Source organism: Chelonia mydas, chromosome 1, assembly GCF_015237465.2.
Source record: "Chelonia mydas isolate rCheMyd1 chromosome 1, rCheMyd1.pri.v2, whole genome shotgun sequence".
Taxonomy (NCBI): Eukaryota; Metazoa; Chordata; order Testudines; family Cheloniidae; genus Chelonia; species Chelonia mydas.
The window spans coordinates 192775707-192795996 of record NC_057849.1 but is presented as its reverse complement, the minus strand read 5'-3'; the positions used below and the strand labels follow the sequence as shown (position 1 = coordinate 192795996).

The 20290-nt window shown below is 42.3% G+C and overlaps 1 protein-coding gene across 2 annotated transcripts; it reads left to right on the top strand.

Moving 5' to 3' along the window:
- Nucleotides 1–1744: 1744 nt before the first annotated feature.
- NFKBIZ (NFKB inhibitor zeta) lies at nt 1745–20078 on the top strand. Of its 2 annotated transcripts, none has more exons than XM_043538545.1 (12): nt 1745–1929; nt 12462–12601; nt 13693–13729; nt 13851–13954; nt 14066–14820; nt 15195–15300; nt 15616–15762; nt 16138–16201; nt 16845–17014; nt 17729–17839; nt 17963–18130; nt 18532–20078. In XM_043538545.1, the coding sequence occupies exons 2-12, from the start codon at nt 12473–12475 to the stop codon at nt 18583–18585; spliced, it is 1845 nt and encodes a 614-aa protein (XP_043394480.1). In that variant the 5' UTR covers nt 1745–1929; nt 12462–12472; the 3' UTR covers nt 18586–20078. The 2 variants fall into 2 exon arrangements, with proteins under 2 accessions (XP_043394480.1, XP_037763741.1); XM_037907813.2 differs by lacking the exon at nt 1745–1929 and adding an exon at nt 9892–10199.
- Nucleotides 20079–20290: the final 212 nt, after the last annotated feature.

Here is a 20290-nt window from a genome sequence, read left to right as displayed (position 1 = left end):
TCCCTGGAAAGGTACTGTAGGAGTGAAAAGGATTATAATTTGGGCAGGGATGCATTTTTCTGTGATTTATACAGGCCTGAGCCTACCATCACCACCATTCAGGTAATAAATAATAAAATACTAGAACGTTCTTGAAACAAATAGCTCCTATTTCAAAGAAAAATGTTTGAGTGCGTCAAGATTATCTGCTGACCGTTTTCCAGTGATAGAATATCTCTGAGAACAGCAAAACAGAACCCACACAGCACTTCCTGGCTGCTGGGGGGGGAGGTTTCAAAATGATCACCTTCAGGAGGGAAGGTAATCTCGAACATCTTTCAGCTTGTTCAGACAGGCGGGGGCGGAGATTACTGCTATGTTCTTCACATCCACATTCCAGTGCAATAGGCGGCAATGATACCAAATGCACAGGGAGGGGCTATGGGAAGGTTGTTCAGTGCATTTACTTTTTTGGTGCTGGCAACCAGCATTGATATTCATCATAAGCATGCTTGGGCGATGCTAATGATGGGTGCTTAAAGCAGTGGATGCTACCTCTTTGATGTTTAACATTCCGGTGCCACTGGCCTGCTTGCTGTGATTGATAGGTGTAGCGAGTCCTGGCATATATCACCAGGGGAAGGATAGAGTGTCTGCTTGTGTCTGCGATTTTATAGATTGATCCAATCTGCTCTTAGGATACTCCGGAGACCAACAGTGTGGTGAAGATCACAGTTATGTCTTTTGGTGGGTGATATTTTACGTTTGATTAAAATCGTTATGGGTAATGAAGGGGACCTAGCTTTTCATTCTCTAGAACATTTAGCAGGTTGCTCACCATGCAAAACCTTCATTTGCTGCGAATTACAAGTCTCAGTTAAACCCAAACCGCCCTATTGAAGCCAGTGGGATGGATAGGAGGAACAGAAGGTAGGCTGTGACCCACTGGGGCAGATTCATCCCTGGTGTAATTTCTCTGCAGTCAAAGGAATGACCACGGGTATGCATTTGGCCAATGTGTCTCACGGCTGTACAGCTTTGTTAATGTGCACAGAGCAGTATGTGGTGCCTATGTACGCGTTTCGTAGTAGTGTTGCCAAAAGGCAGGTGATTATGCAGTAGTACTGTAACACGTTTGCAACAGAGACGCAAATGTCTTGTAAGAAAAGGAAAGAAAGGCAAAACATTTCTTGATTACCTGTGGGATAGCATCCAGCCTTTAAAAAAACCAAATTAAGTGCTGCAGAAGCAACATTAAAAACAAAGCGTGGCCTACGGAGCTGACTTTAATTTGCACCACGACAGAAATCCTGCCTGCTCTCTGAGTTGCAACGTTTTGAATTGACCTTTTTAAATAATATTTCCCAGTGAAGTGTAATCTGACCCTGCAACAACAATAAACAATGACCTAGGCCCTGCTGTGGAGCCTCTCAATCCTCTTCAGCACCAACGTGCCAGTCCGGGTTTTCCAGCATGCCCTTCAGACAGGGGAATGTCCCTGAGACACTCACCCTGCTTGGGAATTTCCACAGTGCCGAAAAAGTCCAAGTAGCCGCGCTCGTCCCTCTCCACCCCAACTTCCTCTCGCATGTCACAGCATTCTCCCATCTCCCGCCTCCTGTTAACCATTGCAAAAGATAACTGGGGTCTGAATCACGGCAACAAAAAGACCCTCGTCGGTTACACCAGATCTGTATGTAAATAGAGTCAGGTCTCTTCTCTTTTGGTTACAGGGTCAGCGTGAGTAGGGCTTGTGTGTGTCTGGAGGGGGGGACTTTCCTTGCTGCTGCTGCTGCTGCTGCTGCTTCTCAGTTCCTCATTATTACATCTCGGAGGAAACTGCTCTATCCTTTTCTCTCTATCACAGATAATTATTGAGGATCGGTTACCAGTGGGGAACAAAGTAATTGCTTATTTTGTATATATCTAAATCGCTCTACAGACATGAAGGTACAATATAATTTTATTCTTTACTTTTATAATTTAAAAATCGTAATAGTAAGCGTATAACTGTATTTTTCTCCCTTTGGACAGCCTTGGAAATTGCTTGTGCTATCATTGTCCAGTTATTTCTGTAGTGGAATACCAGGTAGATTAAAATGTTTGATTTTGGCTAATGTTAACAGATGACAATCAGGAGTGAAGGAGCTTAAGTGAAGAGTGGGATTTTAAAGAGCACCGAAGTAATTTAGGAGCACAATCCCATTGATTTTCACTGAGACTCGTGTTCCTAAAATACTTAGGTGCTTTTGAAAATCCTACCCGAAAGCCCCTTTGGTAACTATCATGGCTTGTGTGAAAATGGATGATGGAAGAAGCAGAGAAGCTTAGAAGCTTAGAGTATTAGTTGAGGCATCTGTTTTAGGAAGCAGGTGTTTCTAGTAGCTTTGGCTACACTACAATATATTTTCGTTTGTGATTTATCAATGAACTGCAGGAGGACAGAGTGGAAGCAACACAGCTGCAATCTAAAGTGAGTAGCAAGTCATAATACATAATACAGAATGTAGACAAATACATATAAAGAAGGGAAATAAATATTTATCATGAATGGAAATTTATTATGGGACTGAAACAAAGTTTATTGGCCAGTAGGCGCTTCTCTGGCTTATCACTTAATGAAAAGTATTGACTCTTACATAGCATCCTATTTCATTGTATCACACATCTTATCAGAAGGTGAGGGAATGTGTGACAGAATTGGGCAAAGTGACTCTTGTAAAGGACAAAACATGGTCTGGATTCTGGAGAGAGCTGAAACCTCTTTGGACGTAGTTCTGCTACCTGGAGTTGTTGTTCGGGGATTGGATACCTTGGTGACAGGCATGGACAGGATATATTCTTCCTGTATGTCACAGCTTACTTGTCATTGTGTGGCAGAGCAAACCAAGCACGATGTCCTGAAGTCTTAGGTTACCATTTCATGAAGCCAAATAACAAAGGGCAAAAGTCACCTAGGAACACTTAAAATTAGGGCATCTTTCTGCTCAAACTGAAACTCGTAAATCAAGACAGACACCCTTTTTCTTTTTGGTTATTAGTTTACTGGTTTTCTTTGCAGAAGGCGTTACATTTTGCTTCATGCTTACAAGAAGTGCACAAAAGGAGGAGTGTTACTCTTGATTCTGTGTTCCTATCAGACCTCCCCGAATTCCTGAGACTAACCTCAGCATATCACTGCTGCGTAAGCAAGTGTAGGTGGTGGAGGTTAAAATTGTGTGTGTCCTGAGCCCCTTTTTAAGGGACTGTAATGAAAAGGGCAATCATAGTGAGCAGGAGATGTGAATCCAACTTTGCCCATGGCCTGGCTCCTGCAAAGCAAAATTCTGCAATCACATCTGCATGATGGATCTGGATTTAGATATTTTGTATTCCCAGCTCAGGCCTGGTCTACACTGCGGGTGGGGGTGCACGAGCTAAGTCGGTCTAAGTTACGCAACTTCAGCTACGAAGATAGCGTAGCTGAAGTCAACATACTTAGAGCTACTTACCGCGGTGTCTTCACTGCGGTAGGTCGACTGCTGATGCTCCCCCATTGACTTCGCATACACTTCTCGTTCCGGTGGAGTACTGGAGTTGACGGGAGAGCGCTCGGCGGTCAATTTATCGCGTCTTCACCAGATGCGAGTTTTCTTGTCTAGAGGAAGAACAGAATGCTGGAACTGAGAGCTCTTTCCCCCCGCAAGCCAACCCCCCACCCAATGATTTGGGAACAGACTTTTGTTCACCATTAACCTGCGTCATGCGGCTTATTTCCAAGAGTCCTGAAATTGTAAGCTGAATTATATAGGGTTGATATATTGCTGTAATTTGTTGTTATCCATGACTATGACTCCTTTTAAATATATAACACTTGTTCTTTAAGTGTTTTTATTGTTCTCATAAAACAATAGAAGAAGAAGAGGGCAGAGATACTGTTAATATCTTTTGTGAGGCCCCACCTATGAAGTTGACTATCATAACTGTACATATGGGTCAAATTGTGCCCTCAGATAGACTGGTGCTGTCCAGTGGATGAGGATTGCACAAATTTAATTGAGGGAAAAATTGGTCCCAAGACATACAGTTTATGCCAGTATTTTGTAACTTTTAACCACACTGTTTGACACTTTCCTCGCTAAGGCAAAATTTTGTCTGTTCACTGGCATTGGTTTAGGTGCTTTGGTATGATAAAATTTCTTGCTTCTTGAATTTCATGCTGACTAATAGATGAAAGATGGCCAACTGAATCTCAGGAGTTCTCTGAATTCAGTAGGCTTTGGATCAGGCCCTTAGAAGAAAGACTTCCTCCTTAAAGAAAAGGAGTACTTGTGGCACCTTAGAGACTAACCAATTTATTTGAGCATAAGCTTTACATCTATTACACCAAAGCAATGCAGTGCATATGGGTTGTGAGACTGGAAACTTAGGGTTCTCACCATATTCCAGTTTGGGTAGCTAATTCTGCCTGTCTAAATTCTCCATGTCATTTCAACTGGATAAAGATTTTTTCCCCTCTTCCAGTCCTAGCCTGTTGAATGGTGATACTGTGCTTTGTTAAACAGCTGCTGCAGCCCACTCCATAAGGTGACTTAATTTCAATGGTGAGTGAAGTGTTTGTGTGTTCCTAAGACAAAATAAGTGGATGTAACAAATTAAAATGTGTGTTCTGGAACACCAAGGCCGTGTTTACAAATCCTAGCCTTAATATTCATTCCAAGTGGAATCCTATGGTAAGAATCAGTGAGCAAAACATTCAGCCACATGTGGTATGTGTCCCACATTAGTGAACAAGATAGCCGTTCCGGGTGATGTGACATTGCCCTTTGTCATGGGGAAATCTGCGTTTTGCTTATTAATTATGTATACATTATGGTGTTTGGTGTGCGTGTTGCTTTAGAGACCAGTCCCTGCCCTGAGGCCCTTACAGTAGAAATGAGAGTGGGAACCTAATAAAAAATGATGATCACCTACAGCAGTTTGTATGTGGAGGAGTGCTAACAGCGAATAAGGGGTATGGAGAAATTGCATATGGGAAAGCATTACTTACAAAGAATTCAGATCAGCTGAGAGGCAGTTTCATAATGCATGGGAGCCCTGATGTTTCTCCTCCCTACTGATCTTGGCTCTGTTTTGCCCACAGTCTGAGAGAGGCCAACCTTATTTCATTTTTGCCCTGAGTAGGGGCCTGATCCCACGAGGTGCTGAGCACCCTCAGCTCCCAATGAAGAAAAAAGGGGTATTAAGGTCATTCTGTACCTAACAGGTTCGGATCCTAAAATATTTACTGTGTATGAGCGCTCCCAGTTTTCCTTTTAACATGAAGAATTATGTATGAGCATAAAACACACACAAACACAATCTCTAGTCAATGTAGTTCTAGGCTGACACCCCCGAAAACCACCATCCACAAAAAAGGGATCAGAACAACTATAATGAAGTCAGAAGCAATACAAGGTTCCCCACGCTGGATTTTAGAAGCAAAAGGTGTCACATCCCATTTCCAATCCACTGAGCTGTTCAGTCTCCTTGTTCAAACTTAAAGCCAACTTATCTACTGCTTCTGAGTAGTCTCTGAAGAGAAAATAATCATTATGCTTTAGCCTCCAAATGCTGTGATACTGTTCAAAAGACAAGTACAATGTTACGTTGGACTATATTTTGGAGTGCTATTTAGAAATCCTTCCAGCACACAAGGGTGTGGCAGCTGTATTTGTATAAATTGACCCAAGAGCTTGCTGTGCCAGGCTAAATATACTTATTCTAGTGTAAAGAGCATTGACATCAGGAGCCTTAGTACAGCAAATATTTGCCTAGATAATGGAATACGTTTGTCAATTGTAACATTTGTTTTCACCTTAGACAACTTAGGCAATGTTCTAGTGATCCCATCCCAGAAATATGTTGATGAAGGAATCTTATCACTAACAGTTCATAGTTTACTGGTGTATATGAATCTAAAATTTATAAGCTCTTGGGAGGTAAAGCACAGGGCATGATGGCCAGGAGGGACAGGGCAAAGGTTCCTCGATTCTTTTTTGTGTGCCTCTTGGATTCTGGGGTCTGGGGCAGTTTCCAGTGTGAGTTAGAGCAACCCCAGACACTGCTCTAACTTACAGGAGTCTTGAGCAGCCACTTACATGCTGCTCTGCAGCCCAGATTTGCCAGAGCAAAGAGCACTTCTCCAGCCATTCCGCCATGAACCCCTACCATAAGCTCCTGTACTTCTCCATGCTGCAGGCAGCATAGGCCCATATACATCAGTGCTATGTCATTCCTTGCAGAGGATATTCCGCTAATGGTGGTTGTGACCTCTTTACATTCCCTTTCTGGGAGCAGGGGCCAGATTCTGCCTCTACATTGTTGCTCTGTAGTGTTTCAAATGTTTTTGAATCTGTGTTATGAAGAATAAAATAGTGCCGGTTCAAAAAGCTGGCTGGCAAAATCATGTCTCTTAAACTGAATTCATACTGTCATTATTAAAGAGTACTGTGGTGCTGAGACATGTAACTATGATTAAGCTAACTGGTTAATTGTTACATGTCTAAGTAGTTTCAGTGATCAGGAACATCTCGTCAAGGTAAAACCAGATTGATATATCTTATGTCCACCAATATTTGACTAGTATAAGACAGCAGTTTAAAGTGAGAGAGGGGAGAAGAGTCATATTTTTTAAATGGGATAATAATGCACTTCTTAATTTTGTAGGGTGCCCAAATATTATAGAAGTAAGTGTAGGTATTTACTAGTGAATTTGTTTATTAAAGCAATGTTTCAGCAAAATGTTTGTTTCCAAATTTGGCCACTAGTTGGCATTAATGGTACACTGCATAACCTCATGACTTGTTCAGAAAAACAACATTGGCTCTTGCTGTCCTGGGTCAGTGGTATTTTTTTTGACCAGCACTTCATATTGACAGCCTATTATAACTGATGAGTAAATGAGCCCATGTGAGGTTCTATAATGGGGAAGCTATCCACTGCCTGAGAGTTTGTTACACACAGTAACAGAAAATGAAGGTGGTACAAATCTATTTGATTGTATTTGAGCTGGGTCTAATATTCAGACCCTAATTTACACCTGCCCTGTGGAGCTGTGGGTATTGTTGCATTAATGTGCTGTTATGGCCCCACGAGGGGAGGCTGGTAGTGGCATGTGGTGAATTATTGAATCCACTGGACTTCTCTGGCATGCTCCTTCTAGTGCCTCTCTCATTTTTGACTGTGCTTTCTCTATGTTGGTCCCTCAGAGGAGTAGATAGTCCAGCCTCTTTGTGCCACTATCGTGTCCTCTACCCGAGGAGGAATTTCCAATACTGGACATGTTTATTGGCGTCTTCGCCAGTGGAGCCACCAGAGACCCTGCTTGATGTTCAAGACCTTTAGCATTATGGTTTTAATACCTAAATGTGACAACATAACAATCATTTTATGTATGTGGAAGTTACTGGGAAATGACAACACCCTTGTAAGGTTGCTTTGAGCCAGCGAGTGGCTCCTGTGCAATAAATGGGGGTACGTGTTATAGAAAGGGTTTGTATTTACAGAGCTCAGTGGAATTAGAAAGACCTTAGGATGTCACACGGGCTGCAGCAGTGTGCTGATTGGGCCACAAGCGGCCCATGGGCTGTAGGTTTAGAACCACTTCCCAAGGTAATATTCAGGGCACTGCTCTTCTCTTCCTATGTGTTTTTATAGCGCTTAGCAAAATGGGGCCATGATTTTGACTGGAACCATTGGGAGCTTCCACAATACAAATAACATAATGAATTTGATTTTGTGTGAAAGGGTTTTTTTAAATTAATCTTGACATTTTAATGAGAATGTTACTGATAATTGCAACATGATCTAATTATTTGGCTTATATACTCCTCACATGTAAACTACTGTGTGTTTGTTAAGAGAAGGGAAACCCGTTTGCAACAATAGTTAAAACACCCACCCACACCTCACTACTAAAGAACTAGGTAACGCTCCAGTACTAAGTACAATATTGAGCTTTTGGTGTAGGGTAGCTATAGATATGTAAAGTTTGATCAGTCTGAGCAGTTTTCAGAAAACTATCTTAGTGAGTCATTTATCAAAGAGCAAGTGTGAAATGAGTAGTTTGGGATGAAAGGATCTCACATGCTGTTGTAGTAAGTTACGTCTATGCTATGGAGACTATAGTGGCATAGCTGCGGCGTTGTAGATGCAGCCTTGGAAACAGGGCTTTTCCATTGCTGTAGGAACACTACCTCCCTGAGCTATGGTAACTAGGTCAAGCAAAGCATTCTTCCATTGAACAAGCTATGTCTACACTGGGAGTTAGATTGACATAGCTACAGCCTTCAAGTGTGTGGATTTTTCAACCTCTAAGCACAATAGCTATGTTGACCTAAAGTTTAAGTGTTGACCAGGCCTAAGAAATAGTGACAATAGCTACTTGCTATCAGTACAGCATTATTGAGTGTGCTGTTGAATTGTACATGGTTCAGGAAGGGAGAAAAATCATTTTACTGCGTCTATAAAATCTATGACCTGCTTTTGCAAACCCATGACCTACTGCAGTCAATAAGAATGCTCACACATGATAAGACGGCTCGTGGAAATACGTGAATTTTAAGCTTTAATTGACTACTGTGTTTCTGACAGTGGTGTGAAAAGTTTGCATGGTAGCTGTTCTTGTTTCCTAGTTTACAATGCACATTTTTCTACAGGTTTCAGAGTAACAGCCGTGTTAGTCTGTATTCGCAAAAAGAAAAGGAGTACTTGTGGCACCTTAGAGACTAACCAATTTATTTGAGCAGAAGCTTTCGTGAGCTGCAGCTCACTTCATCAGATGCATACTGTGGAAAATATAGAAGATCTTTTTATACACACAAAGCATGAAAAAATGGGTGTTTACCGCTACAAAAGGTTTTCTCTCCCCCTACCCCTACCCTGCTGGTAATAGCTTATCTAAAGTGATCACTCTCCTTACAATGTGTATGATAATCAAGTTGGGCCATTTCCAGCACAAATCCAGGTTTTCTCACCCCTCCCCCCACAAACCCACTCTCCTGTTGGTAATAGCTTATCTAAAGTGATCACTCTCCTTACAATGTGTATGATAATTTTGTGCTGGAAATGGCCCACCTTGATTATCATACACATTGTAAGGAGAGTGATCACTTTAGATAAGCTATTACCAGCAGGAGAGTGGGGTGGGGGGAGAGAAAACCTTTTGTAGTGGTAAACACCCATTTTTTCATGCTTTAAAAAGATCTTCTATACTTTCCACAGTATGCATCCGATGAAGTGAGCTGTAGCTCACGAAAGCTTATGCTCAAATAAATTGGTTAGTCTCTAAGGTGCCACAAGTACTCCTTTTCATTTTTCTACAGCTGGTCAGATTTGAACGTATAGATTAAATAAATAGGTCATTGCAAACAACCCTCCTCTTTCACCTGATAGTGAAAAGAAAATCGGGGTAATACACAGTAATTCCTCCGCCTTCCCCAGTTTGTTTATCTATCTTTATGTGGTACCCAGCGCCCTGGCAGCTGGTCAACAGTCAAAGCTCCCCCAAGCCAGTGACTCACGGGGTTGCTGCGGTCCACACGAGAGGGACAGGGCGATCATCACGCCCTCACTGCCTCAGCCCAGCAGCCCGGGTTGTCTCCACCCAGCACGAGAATGTACCAGCGAGGGACAAACACCGGCTGGAGGAGCGGTGCGGGGGGAGCGGGGTGGCGCTGCTTCGGGCTAATGATTCACCCGCCGAAGCTCGGAAACCCGCCAGGCCCCGGAGCCGGCGGGGTGTTGCCCAATCCCGGGCATTTACTGGAACTCCCGCCCTGGGCAGCGCATCACGCCCGGCCCCGGCCAATGGCCTGCCCGCCCGCTGCTGCTGCCCCGCCGCCCGCTCCTCGCCGGGGCGGGGCGGCTATATTAGACCCGCTGCCTCCCCCGCCGCCTCCCACTTCTCTCGCTCAGCCCGCCCGGCCTGCGCTGGCAGCTGCTTCCCGCCCCGCGGAATATGATCGTGGACAGCACCCGGGAGACGCCGGCCGACGGCGACTCCGGCTCCATGAGCAGCCCCCTCAACCTGGCCTATTTCTATAGCGCCTCCCCCTACTCCAGCGATGGCAGCTGCTCGCCGGCGCACTCCGCCCCGGGGTCGCCCGGCTCCGACTCGGAGCTGTCGGTCAGCAGCGGCGGCAGCAGCGGCGGCGGCCGGAGGAGGGACTCCCTGGACGGCGCCCGCCAAGCCCTGCAAGGTACGCGCCGCCCGACGCGCCAGGCGGAGAGACCCGCGCTGTCGCAGCCCTCCCCGGGCGGCAGGGGCCGGTGTTTTGGTCTCCTGCGAGCCTGGGCCTTTAGCGCCTAACGCGGGGGCCCCCTCGGCGGCAAAGCCGAGCCTCGGCCTTTACCCTGGCGCTGCGGGGGCGGGCCCGCGATCAGCCGAGCCGGGCGTGCGGCTGGGGTGCTCCCCGCGCTGTGCCGTCCTCTGCTGCCCGCCTCTGCCCCAGAGGTGGCTGCGTGCGAGGGGACTGTGCTGGCCGCACGGCTGTGCTGAGGCAGTGGATCTTCCGAGGGGAAAAGCGCAGCCTCAAAGTAAAGCGGGCTGCTTTAACGCTTGCTTACCTCCCAGGCGTCTTCTGCGGCCTGTTTCATCTTCTGATGGAAGAGGCTCATGCTCCCTTAAAATGCCTTGTGTTTATCTAGCACCTAGGTGCCAAAGATGTAGGAAGTTGTGATGGGTATAAGACCATGTGTAACTAGTTGCAAGTCGTGGCCTTGTGCTATTGCGGCCTTTTTTCCTTTGCTGCCCCTTAATAATTTTTGACTTGTATATTGAAGTGAGGAGGGGAGGGGGAGGCATAACCATTGTATAAGGCAAGTTGGTTACAACAAGGGATATTTTGAAAAAGAATGGTTAGGAATTCATAACTGAGAATTGAAAATAGGCTAGGAAGAAACTAACTTTCAAATGGGGAAGAAACTGTATTTTGCACTGGATGATTCATCCTCTCGTCTAGCGCATCTTTTACAGGACAAAATCCTGTGAGCTCAGCAGAGCGCCCTCAACGCCCTTTGCTCATTAGGCGGGGAGGGCACTCGGCGCTTCATAGTAAGTGCTTAGCACCTTGCAGGATGAGGCCCGAAGGGCCAGACTCTAATACCCTTTACTCATGGTAAGTAGCACCTTACTCCACAAGTAATCCCATTGACTTCAGTGGAATTCTGCTTGTGGAGTAAGGGCTATCAAAAGCTAGCACTAGGCGCTGTGTGTATTGGGATGTCAGTACAATCTGGAAACAGCCTTTTATGTACAGTGGTTTATTTAAAACAAGTCCTTGAAAATGTATGCTCCTCCGTTTTAATGTAGCACTCTATAACTATTTGATATATTTGCATTATGTCCTTCCTCCCTCCCCAAATAATCTTAAACACCCCCTGCCCCCCCGGTTTGTTTTTTGTCTGGTTGGATTTATTTTCTGTAAGTTTTTTTTGTTGAAAACACTTTTAACCATATAAGCATGATCTTAATAATCTTGTTTGTATTGTCTTTTTACAAACAAAAAATCTGTCAGCCTATTTTCCACTTCATACCTCCACTCAAAGGCCCTGCTTCTGGCTAGTCCTCTGGCTAAGGAAAGCTGGGGCTGTTGGACTGTTTGCTGGGATGAGGTGCTTTGAAGACCGTAGAGAGACTCCTCCTACTTGACATCAGTGGTCTTTGACTCAAGCCCTTTATTTCCTCTTTCCCAGACAGAAATCCCAGCTCCTGCTGGCCAGGGAAATTTGGAACCTGAACTCTGATCTCCAGTTAAGATTTCAGTGTATATATAAATTTTTATATACTAGCCTCTGTACTTTCCTTATCAGATCACATAATTTCCTTTTGCAAGTCGAATGCCTTAGGTCATCATTTCCTGTCTTCCACTTCTGTTTTTGTAGGTTGAAAAGTGATTTAATTTTAAAGAGGATGTGAGACAGAAGAGGTCAGGCAGGGAGTGTCACAGTTGTATTGTACTTCTAACAAAGCAAGTTTTCTTTCTTAAAGCAGCAGTTTCAGTCACTATGGAGATAACAAACACAAGTAATTCTGAAAATTATTATACAAACCCCTGTAGCATTTTGACATCTAATATTTTTTAAAATGTAATAGTTTGGGGTAGAGGACAGGGTTTTTTTTGTTGTTCCTGTGTTTGTACAGTACCTATGAGTGGGGTCCTGCTCTGTGACTGGGGCGTCTAGCCACTATGATGCTGATGTGTTATGTTATTTCCAGCTTGTTAACCAATAAGAGTTGTTGAGAATAAGACTCAAGAGAAATAAAATTCCAGCAGGTTATATTCTTCCGAAACACTGGCTGGCAAGGTTCTGTGCAATATATTTTCATGTCAAAGGACTGTCTGCATTTTCAGTTGAAAGCAGAGTTTCAAGTTACTTTTCCACAGTTGTTTCTTGATTTGTCTCCTTGGGTCAGGATTGTGCCGATGCATTAATTTTGTTTTTGTTTTGTGTCTCAACAGCTGAACGCCACATGGGGGGAGGCAAGCAGCACAGAGGACCTTTCCAAGGGGTTCGTGTGAAAAATTCAGTGAAGGAGCTCCTATTGCACATTAGAAGCAATAAACAGATGTCCTTAGGCCATGTTGCTGATGAATTCAAGGTAATTCAGTATTTTTCATGGTATGGGTCAAATTCAGCTCGGGCGTAAATGAGTTCAGCTCTGAATGAGGAGATGCACCACTTAATAACACTAAAACCAAATTTGGCTCCTTGCTGATGTCCATATGAGCAGAGGTACTTTTCTTTCCCAAAATAGGAAAAGGGAAGAGGTTGTGGTTGGGAGGTAATTGGGAAGAAGCCAGCAGGTGGTTTCACTGTGCTTGCTAAAAGAAACACATTTTGAAAGTCTTTTTTGCTTACTAAACTATATTTTCCAAATGGAGCGTACATAAACACACACTTATATTTGAAACTATGAAAACTCACTGTGCAGTCTGATAGAATTCTGGAAAGGGTTGAGGGGTGTGGCATTCTGAGAAGGGAACTATTACTCAATTGCTTGTCAGAGCTGTTAGCCTGCTCAGTGCTATACAGGACTCAAGAGTGAAGGTGGGTGGGTGGTGTGTTCCCTGAGGAGCCTGCAATCTAATAAACGGAAAACAGAGGAAATGAGACATGTTGGGAAGCCCAGAGAGAGGAGTACTTTAGAAGGGGGTCTTGATTTTGTTTTGTTTTGTTTTTTGTTTCTTGTGGACATCCCGTAAGAGTCTTCAGGAGCAATTCTCTTATGGAAAATTGAATTTAAATTATTAAATGAATTGAATTAAATGAATTGAATAGAATTTAATAGGGATGAAGCTGATAGGTTTCCATGGAATTTTCTCTAAGATCCTATGGAATTTAATAAATGTGTAGGTTTTTTTGAACCACCCTATCAGATTCTGTAGCCTGGATATAATTGTTACCATTCTATAAGATGGTTCAAAAATCCTGTAGAAAGGTTATAATTTTCTCTAAAATTTCTGTAGAACTCTTTCGTAAGAGTAGGCTTAAAAACAAAGGATTTTTTTTCTTCATCCAATCTGATGGAGATTAAAATATGGTCAGGCCATCACCTATTAGGGCTGCTTTAAGGGACAGGGGGGATAGTTAGTGTTTGCATTTTTTTCTTTTTTTTTTTTTATTATTTAAAGAGCTGCTTTTAAATCGGTTTTGGCTTTTTTTAAAATAATGTATTTATTTTCTACATAGGCGCAAGCAGGATTGATGAACTACGAACAGTTAACAGGTATAAGTGTTCTTACTTTTGTATGCCTCTGTGCAATACCTGTATAAATATTTTGGAACATTTGTGAAGTAGATTGCAAGAGTAACCTAAAAATGATTGTAAATGCATTTTCTTTGAACAGAGTTGAAGAACATACTCGCTCATAGTGGTAAAAGAGAGGCTCATGAGTCTCTCTCTGATGGACCCAGTTACAAAAGACCAGCTACGTTCCACTCTCACCTCTTGGTACATACTTCTATAATATTTAACATTAAATTATTTTTCCACTTGGTTTGTGTAATAGGAAACAGTCAGCTAAATAATTCTTCTACATTTTTTGTTTTAATTTTTCTCCAGACACCACCACAAACACCAACCTCTATGGATAACATGGAGGATGCCCATAAAAATGAACCAAAACATAACGGTTCTGACCTGCTTCAAAATATTATAAATATTAAGAATGAGTCGAATCCTGTTTCTCTGAACACAGTGCAGGTCAGCTGGCTGCACACCATATCTAACCATAACTCACCAGGGGACCGATATCAGGATATCCAAGGGGCACAGGCTTTCTCCCCGTCTGAGAAGTACCAAGCCTTCCAAGCCAATAGTCCCCAACAAATGCTGGATCCACCCCAGAATTACCAGTTTTCTTCTTCACAGACTCAGGATTTGCCACAGAAATATACTCAGGATTCATTACTGGAATACAGGCCATTTTCTGGCAATGACCAGTCCCCTGCCTACCAACAGAATATCTTTGAAAGCCACGAACTGCAGTATTGCCCAACCCAAAGTTTTGAATCTCTCTTGAATGATTCTGAACACTCAGAGAATATACTTCAGCCTCTAGCCCCTGCCCATCAGCAGTCTGATGTCAACGCCCACACTCAGAATTTCAGCCTAGTACCAAATAACAGCTGTCGTATGCTCGATGGACACAATTCATCTCTGACTACTCTGAATGTCTCTCTACAACACCAAGGTATTGTCAGAAACACAACACAACTAGGCAAGTCATTCTTTCAGTGGCAAGTGGAACAGGAAGAAAACAAACTGGCCAGCATCTCTCAAGAGCAGATCCTTGCAAAAGACTCAGATGGGGACACGTGAGTATTGTTTATTTTACCACTGCTAAATTAGAAATGTGTGGATTGTTTATGCTTGATTCCGTGGATTGTTCAGTTGGAATGGGCTTTCATGTATTAGCAGTGGGTGCATATTAAGAATGTGATGGCTGCTCCTATCAAATAAAGGTGGTACAGTAATATTGCTGGTACCCAGTATTACATATGATTTCACTGTAATAGATTCTGGTGTAGATCAGTGCTTACATAAAACGGAAAGCACAAATTTCATGCCATCATTGAATGTGGAATGCTTGCAGCTTGTATACCTTGCACTTGTATTTCTCTAATGGTACGTCCCCCATTTGCACAGTTAAATTGTAACTTTCTGTATTTATTTGTGTCCTTCCCTGCAGGTTCCTTCACATTGCTGTTGCCCAGGGTCGACGGGCTCTTTCCTATGTTCTTGCTAGAAAGATGGCTGCTCTGCACATGTTGGATATTAAAGAACACAATGGCCAGGTGAGGTTCTCCATGTCCCAGACTCTTTTTATGTCCTTCCAAATGCTGTACATTTCCAAACCGTAAGCCAAGTGTGGTGGAATGCTTGTTAGTATTCAACCTGAGGTTGAGCCTGCATGCCACCTTGGGCTGTCATCAGTTTAGTGGATTACCCAGAATCAGTAAGATTATGTTCTTGGAGTTATTTGTCCGAGTTTCCCGGTGTCCATAAGTATTGCTTTATTAATAGTTTTTGTATTGGGAATATTTTTAGTCCCCATTTCCTGGTAGATAACAGCTGACTAATATGTTAACTTTGTTTCTCAATATTTGCAGAGTGCCTTTCAGGTGGCCGTGGCAGCCAATCAGCATCTTATTGTTCAGGACCTGGTTAGCCTGGGGGCCCAAGTGAACACCACAGACTGCTGGGGTAGAACGCCATTGCATGTTTGTGCTGAGAAGGGGCATTCCCAAGTCCTTCAGGTAAGAGTCATAAAGGCTGTGAAGCTTTTCCCTTTGCCTTCCTCCGTATCCCTAATAGCTTTACATTCTTCTATGACCCTTTCCAGAAGCTTCTGAAAACAGTCCTCTGTGCTGCCAAGCTTTTATAAATATATCCCTTACACTAATGGCCTAAAACCTGCAGCTTGCTCTAAGATCTACAGTATATTAGGCCATTACTGTAGAATCCTGTTGTACCTTTATTTAAAAAAAAAAGAGTATTCTCCTTTAATATTATGATCATTTCCTTTTTTTATTCCCAACACACTATTTATTATAGCTAGGTGTCATAAATGCTTTAATTACCAATATGTCTTTTGGATTGAACTAATGAGTACTTCATCCCCACTTTTGCAGGCAATCCAGAAGGGAGCCATTGGAAGTACTCAGTATGTGGACCTTGAGGCGACAAACTATGACGGTGAGCAGCTATGAGTTTTTTTGTTTTTAATCCAGAGTTGCTGGGTATTGTTGTATTTTGTAGCCGCCAACACACATGCTACACTGGGCAAAAAGCAATACAGCTAGGCATGTCAGATGTTTCTTTCCCAACTGAAAATAATTGCAATTGGCACATCAGCTAGGTTTTCCTAAGCAAGTAGAAACTACATTCGTTTCTATGAAGAACTTACTTTCTTGGATTCTGCACGACTTCCACATTTTGTAGGAAAAGAATTAACTCTGGTGGATAAATGTTTAGAACTAGACAGATGTACGTTTTAATCTAATCACTGGTGTGTCTGAGCATTGAGGAAAGAATAAGGAATACAGAGCAAAGGAATTAACCATCAATTCAGCTGAAAGCTGTTTAAATTGAAACTTGCTCTGTTAATATATACTTTACACTAAACTGTTATAACAGTCTTCTGAAAATCAGTTCTTCTATTACTCACCTGCTGAGAACACGTTACTGTTTAACTCTTGACATTACAAACGTAGAGCAGCACAGGGACATCTGGTGTTAGTCAGAAAACTGGAACCACGGAAGGGAGCCCCCTTTGAAACAAGCCACCTGTCCAGTGGTTCTTTACTGTTTACTCATTGAATTTTTTTTTAATTGTAAGGGTTCACGGCTTTGCACTGTGCAGTGCTGGCCCATAACGCTGTGGTGCACGAACTCCGGAACAGTCAGCCGCCGCACTCTCCTGAAGTCCAAGAGCTTCTGTTGAAAAACAAGAGTCTGGTGGACACCATCAAAGCTCTGATCCAAATGGGAGCCTCTGTTGAAGCAAAAGTAAGAGCAATAATTCCTTAACTGGGGACTGACTGGTCTTGGAGAGAAGTCTCCAAGTGAAAAGAGTCACTTATTATAAATGAAGCAGAGCTAATAAAAAAAATGCATCAAAGCACAGTAGGATCTAATTTATGTGATTGGAATAGGAACATTACATTTATTCAGGTCAGACAGTACAAACGATACATATTAGGAGAGGGGAGTTACAGCTTAATTTTTAGATGAACTAATTTTTGCTGTGCTGGTAATTGTTTTATGAAAAGGGAAAGTCATTGGAAGCAGTCTGATATATCCATAATAACTAGGTACTAGTTTTGCACCGTTCTTGACATTTTGGATTTGAGTTAAATGCTGATCCTGTATCCAGTTCAAGTGTATAGTGGGCCAGTTTGTCAACTGGTGAAAATTTGGCATATCTCCCTTGCCTTCAGTAGAACTTTGCCTGTGTTAACACCAGCTGAGGGTCTGGCCCATTGTGTGTAAAATCAGAATATTTACTTTTAAGAAGAATGAACTCTGCTTTAATTTGGATTAATTTTCAGTGAGTTCATGGAATTACAATACCAGTGGGGTGGGAAAGGCAAGTACTTTTTCCCATGAAAATGTCTTTTATTTCCCTTTGTTTTAAATGTCCATGTATGTTTGTTCTCTCACAGTAGAACCACCAAATGTCCAGCATGTAATACTGAAAGCTTGCTTTTTCTTTTTGGTTAGGATGGTAAAAGTGGTCGCTCGGCTCTGCATTTGGCAGCAGAAGAAGCCAATCTGGAGCTTATTCGTTTCTTTTTGGATCTACCCAACTGCCTCTCTTTCGTTAACGCAAAGGTATGGTGTCTATCTTGAATTCAGCAGTAGAGTAGAATGTTGTTGTATGGTAATGGCATTGTGTGTGACTGTGGTTCATAAACTTTCCTATCCTTAATAGTGTTACTCTCGCGTCCTCACTAGGCTTACAATGGCAACACAGCACTCCATGTGGCTGCCAGCCTGCAGTATCGGGTGAGTCAGTTGGATGCAGTTCGTCTGCTGATGCGAAAGGGAGCTGATCCAAGTGCTAGAAACTTGGAGAATGAGCAACCAGTTCACCTGGTTCCTGATGGCCCTGTAGGAGAACAGGTAAAAACTCCTCCTAATTCTTTCCATCCTTTTGCTGGCAACTGATACAAATCAATAACTGTTCTTTAGAAGCCCTCCCTCTCTAGAGGTCCTGGATGGGAGACCTAACTATCAACACATTTCTGAGTTGACATTAAGATGAGACCCTCCCTGTCTTCTTTCCTAAGAGAGCAGAATAGTGTGACCATTCTGAATGGGGCAATTGACTATTCCAATAGCCCTTTCCCCACATTGCAATGCTCTTCTAATTGCTACATGCTAAACGTAAAGCTTGAAGCAATTAAAAGTTAAGTTGCTCGGGGAGTCACAAGGCTAGTAGTGTAGATAATGATAGGCTGATCTTAGTTCTTAGATCTCAGTATGGGAGGGTGCATATTAATCGGTGTCTCTCTTTTCTTCAGATACGGCGTATCCTGAAGGGGAAGGCAGTTCAGCAAAGAGCTTCACCATATTAAACTCCATGTGTCTTGGAGTTCAGTACACTCACTGTCAGTTAGGCAGTCCTAATGTATCTGTAAATAGACCATTTGCCCTGTGGAGGCAAATGTGAGTTGTTTCTATGAAACAAAAGTATTTAGTTCACTATCATATAGTGGGTTATGTTAACAATTCAAATTCCTCTGAACAGATGGGAATGTTCCATACCAGGTGTCTGAATACCTGGATTTAATAGCTGTGGCAAGCCGACTTATTTAAACAGTTTTAACTAGTTTTGAGGCAAGGATGATTGTATTGAAGGTTTTCTTTTTGTATTTAGATAGGTATGAGATAAATGGCAACAATGTTAAGTTTGTTCTTTTTTAATCACACAAATATTAATTTATGGACAAAAACTAATATAAATTTTAGAGGCCAACAGAATATTTATATTTCTCAGTAGCTTTTTTCCAGTGTCTTATGCTGTACTGTGTATAAATCAGTAGCATGATAATGCTACTCCATAGTTCTTTGTAATTTGCTTGAAATGAACTAAAAAGAGACAAGTGTTTCAAATGTAGAACTTTGTATTGTGGATTGCACATTGAATTCTAATATGCTTGTTATAAATAGATGTATATCATTATGTATGATTGTGGGGGCAAAGAGTACAGTGAAGATGAATTGTCACTGACGCTTATTTGTATACATCCATCAAAGTTATTAACAGGAAATGCCATATCTAAATCATAGAATCCTAGAATATCAGGTTTGGAAGAGACCTCAGGAGGTCATCTAGTCCAACCTCCTTCTCAAATGACCATAAGCTCAATCCTACTTTTAGTGAAATCCGTGGGGACAGTGTCAGACCCTGTTTGCATGCACCAGCACAGAACTATCTTTCATCTTGACAGTGGATTACGTGGGAGAAATATTCCTATCTATACAGTGTATATATTTTCCTCAACATACTTTAATGAATATGGCCCTGATTCAAGCAAGTACTTAAGCACATATACTTAACTCCCGCCCTAGTCAGTGAAATACTTAAATATCAGCTTAAACCCCTCATTGATTTCAATTTAAGTACTTTTGCTATGTGTTTAGCACGAAAGGAGAGTACTTTCAACAGTTAGTCCTATGTTTTTACCTTATAAGCATAGTGGATAGCTTCAGATATAACTTGGCTAACATTGTTTTGTTTTTAAGAATAATTCTGACTCTTATTGCAAAATTTTTACAAATGATGCTGTATAGACATGCTCTGTTGGAAAGAATTTCATGTTTCCAAAGTGGTCCAGTGTGTACAATAATCCAGTTTGTTCTTACTCTTTGCTCTAACTGTTCTTGCATCACGTGTGATTCTCTTCCATAGCCATGTAACTAACTTGGGATAATCTGATCACATTGTTTGACAAAGTATGTCTTGTAGACAAGTTAATTGGAGAAATCTGGTATCCTCAAATGTAGCTGTGATGCATATCCACTAAATTCTCATGTACAGTTTCAAATAAATCTGTTAATCCAAAAATGTTAGGTTGTGGTGTATTTGTTACAAATTTCGTTTTGATGAAATTTGAGACTTCTTCCTGGTACGCTCCATTGTTACTGCTGGAATCTGGGAGAGCTACTTAGGGAGGGCTACCATTTAGCAGGTTGTTTGAACACAATACTGCAATCGTTACTCATGTGACCAATCCTTCCTCACATGCAAAGAGCCCTCTCTTCTTCTACATTTATACT